The sequence below is a fragment of the Vipera ursinii genome (assembly GCF_947247035.1).
Source record: "Vipera ursinii genome assembly, chromosome: Z".
Classification (NCBI taxonomy): Eukaryota; Metazoa; Chordata; class Lepidosauria; order Squamata; family Viperidae; genus Vipera; species Vipera ursinii.
The window spans coordinates 23,280,789-23,282,972 of record NC_139517.1 but is presented as its reverse complement, the minus strand read 5'-3'; the positions used below and the strand labels follow the sequence as shown (position 1 = coordinate 23,282,972).

General features: G+C 33.1%; 1 protein-coding gene across 1 annotated transcript; it reads right to left on the bottom strand.

The window, feature by feature from the left end:
* Positions 1 to 456: 456 nt before the first annotated feature.
* LOC310649184 (olfactory receptor 14I1-like) lies at positions 457 to 1,386 on the bottom strand (the record flags this gene model as incomplete). The annotated part of the gene is made up of 1 exon (XM_083377490.1): positions 457 to 1,386. One exon carries the CDS (start codon positions 1,384 to 1,386, stop codon positions 457 to 459), a length of 930 nt encoding a protein of 309 aa, XP_083233616.1.
* Positions 1,387 to 2,184: the final 798 nt, after the last annotated feature.

Here is a 2,184-nt window from a genome sequence, read left to right as displayed (position 1 = left end):
AGAAGGAAGAGATCCAAGAGGGGAAAAATGGAATTTTGACCAACCATGAAGGTTTAATAGGAGAAGTAGAGCCTAAAAAAGAAAAGGCTGTGATAAAGCATGAGGAAAAACTGAAGGGGAAAGTATTCTCAAATGGGAGGTTAATATACAACAAATCCAGAAGATGGAATCAGACTTACAACCATGTTGTGATTACAATTATTCTGGGGAAAAAAACTTTCTATTTTTTTGTATGTACAGTATGCCATAAACATTTGAAAACTGCAACTCAACAAACATATACAAAAGTGCAGGATTTTTATATATTTATTGTTACATTTTTTTTATTTAAGAATGAATAGGTTAACATCCTTTGTTTTGTTTTCTAGTACAAAAACAAGTATTTTAACCTAAAGGAGTATGAAACTTGATAGTAGAATTCACATTAAACCTGTCTTTCATATTTATTCTCTGCCATTATATTGGCCATTTTCTAATTCCAGGATTGAAAATTTTTGAAAGAGCAACTTTGATGTCCTTGTTTCTTATGCTGTAGATTAATGGGTTTAACATGGGTGGAATAATGGAATAGGATATTGTAATGGTGAAATCAAAGTGTGATGGTTTGTCGGGTCGAGGAATCAGGTAAGCAAATGAGGAGGCAACCAAAAATATGGAGAAAACTGTGAAGTGGGGAAAACAAGTAGAGAAGGCCTTTTTCCTTCCCTGAACAGAAGGGATTCTTGAAACAACAGAGAAGATCTGTGCATAAGTAATAGAGATGAAAATAAAGCAACCAAATACTAATATCATAATAAATATCATATATCCAATTTCAATTACATATATATCTGAGCAGGCAAATTTAAGTAACTGTGGGATTTCACAATAGAACTGATTGATTGTATTAGAGCAGAAATGATTAGTGAAAGTGCCAATAGTGTGCAACACAGCATTGATGAGGCTGACAATCCATACAGTGCCAACCATTTTTATACAAAATGTTTTGTTCATTATTATTTCATACTGCAAAGGATTGCAAATGGCAACAAACCGATCGTATGCCATGACAGTAAGGAGGGCAATATCACAACTCGTAAAGAAGGCAAACAAGAGGACTTGAGCTACACATCCTGAATAGGAAATATCCCTGATATTCATTACTAAGTTAAAAACAGCTTTGGGAACGATGACTGAAACAGAACCAACATCTTGCAGAGCTAAGTTCATCAGGAAAAAATACATGGGAGTATGAAGATGGGAGTCGAAAGCAACCACAGAGATGATCAAAAAATTTCCTGTTATTGTCATTAAATACAAGAGAAGGAAGAAAGTTGAATACATCATCTTAATTTCCCATATCTTTGAGAATTCCAAGAGAAGAAACACACTTGTGTCATTATCCATTTTCTGGCCACATTTATGACAGTCCTGGAAGTGAAGTGGAAGCTATTAAAATATTTCTAATTCATTTCAAATTGTCCTTCAAAACTATCCAAGGTTTTTAAATACAACCTTACATTCGTGCCGTGATTTGGATGTAAAATGAAACATACAAAAGTTCAAATCAAAGCAAGAAGAACTTTCAACATGAAAATAAATTAAGTCTGGAAGCAGAGGAGACATTCCACATCACAGTGGCAGAGGTGTTTATCTTGAGGTCCGCTAAACGTCATGGACTGTGTAGAGCATACAGTATATCCTCCATGGTTTTTCCTGCTTTTATTTATAAGGCAAATAAACTCTTCCCAAGAGTGCAAGAGTTTCTTAGCAAAGAAGGAAACAAAAAGAAAAAGGATGCTCCAAATAAAGTAAAGAAGGGAAATGAAAGGTTCAGTCAGGCAGCTACTTAGAGCCTGGAAACAGAATAGAGATTCTGAGGATCACCTTCAAATATAAAATTCCTAGATTTATTTAAAAGAATCATCTATATTTCTTACATTTTGTCTGATTTAATATATTGTTGCATTGATCAAGGATAAATCAAATAAAAACATCCCAGTTAAATCAATTTTATTCATTTTGAATTGATTCAGATATTTAAACAATGTAGATATCCAGAAATTAATTTGACCATCAATTCTATTTGACTACTTAAAATATCAGCTCAATTTGAGAAGCAACTTTTGTTTGATTTAATTTCATTATTAAAGAAAAGGCTATGAAATGTGGAACTTACCTTCCGTTAACAGAAAAATGGAGTTG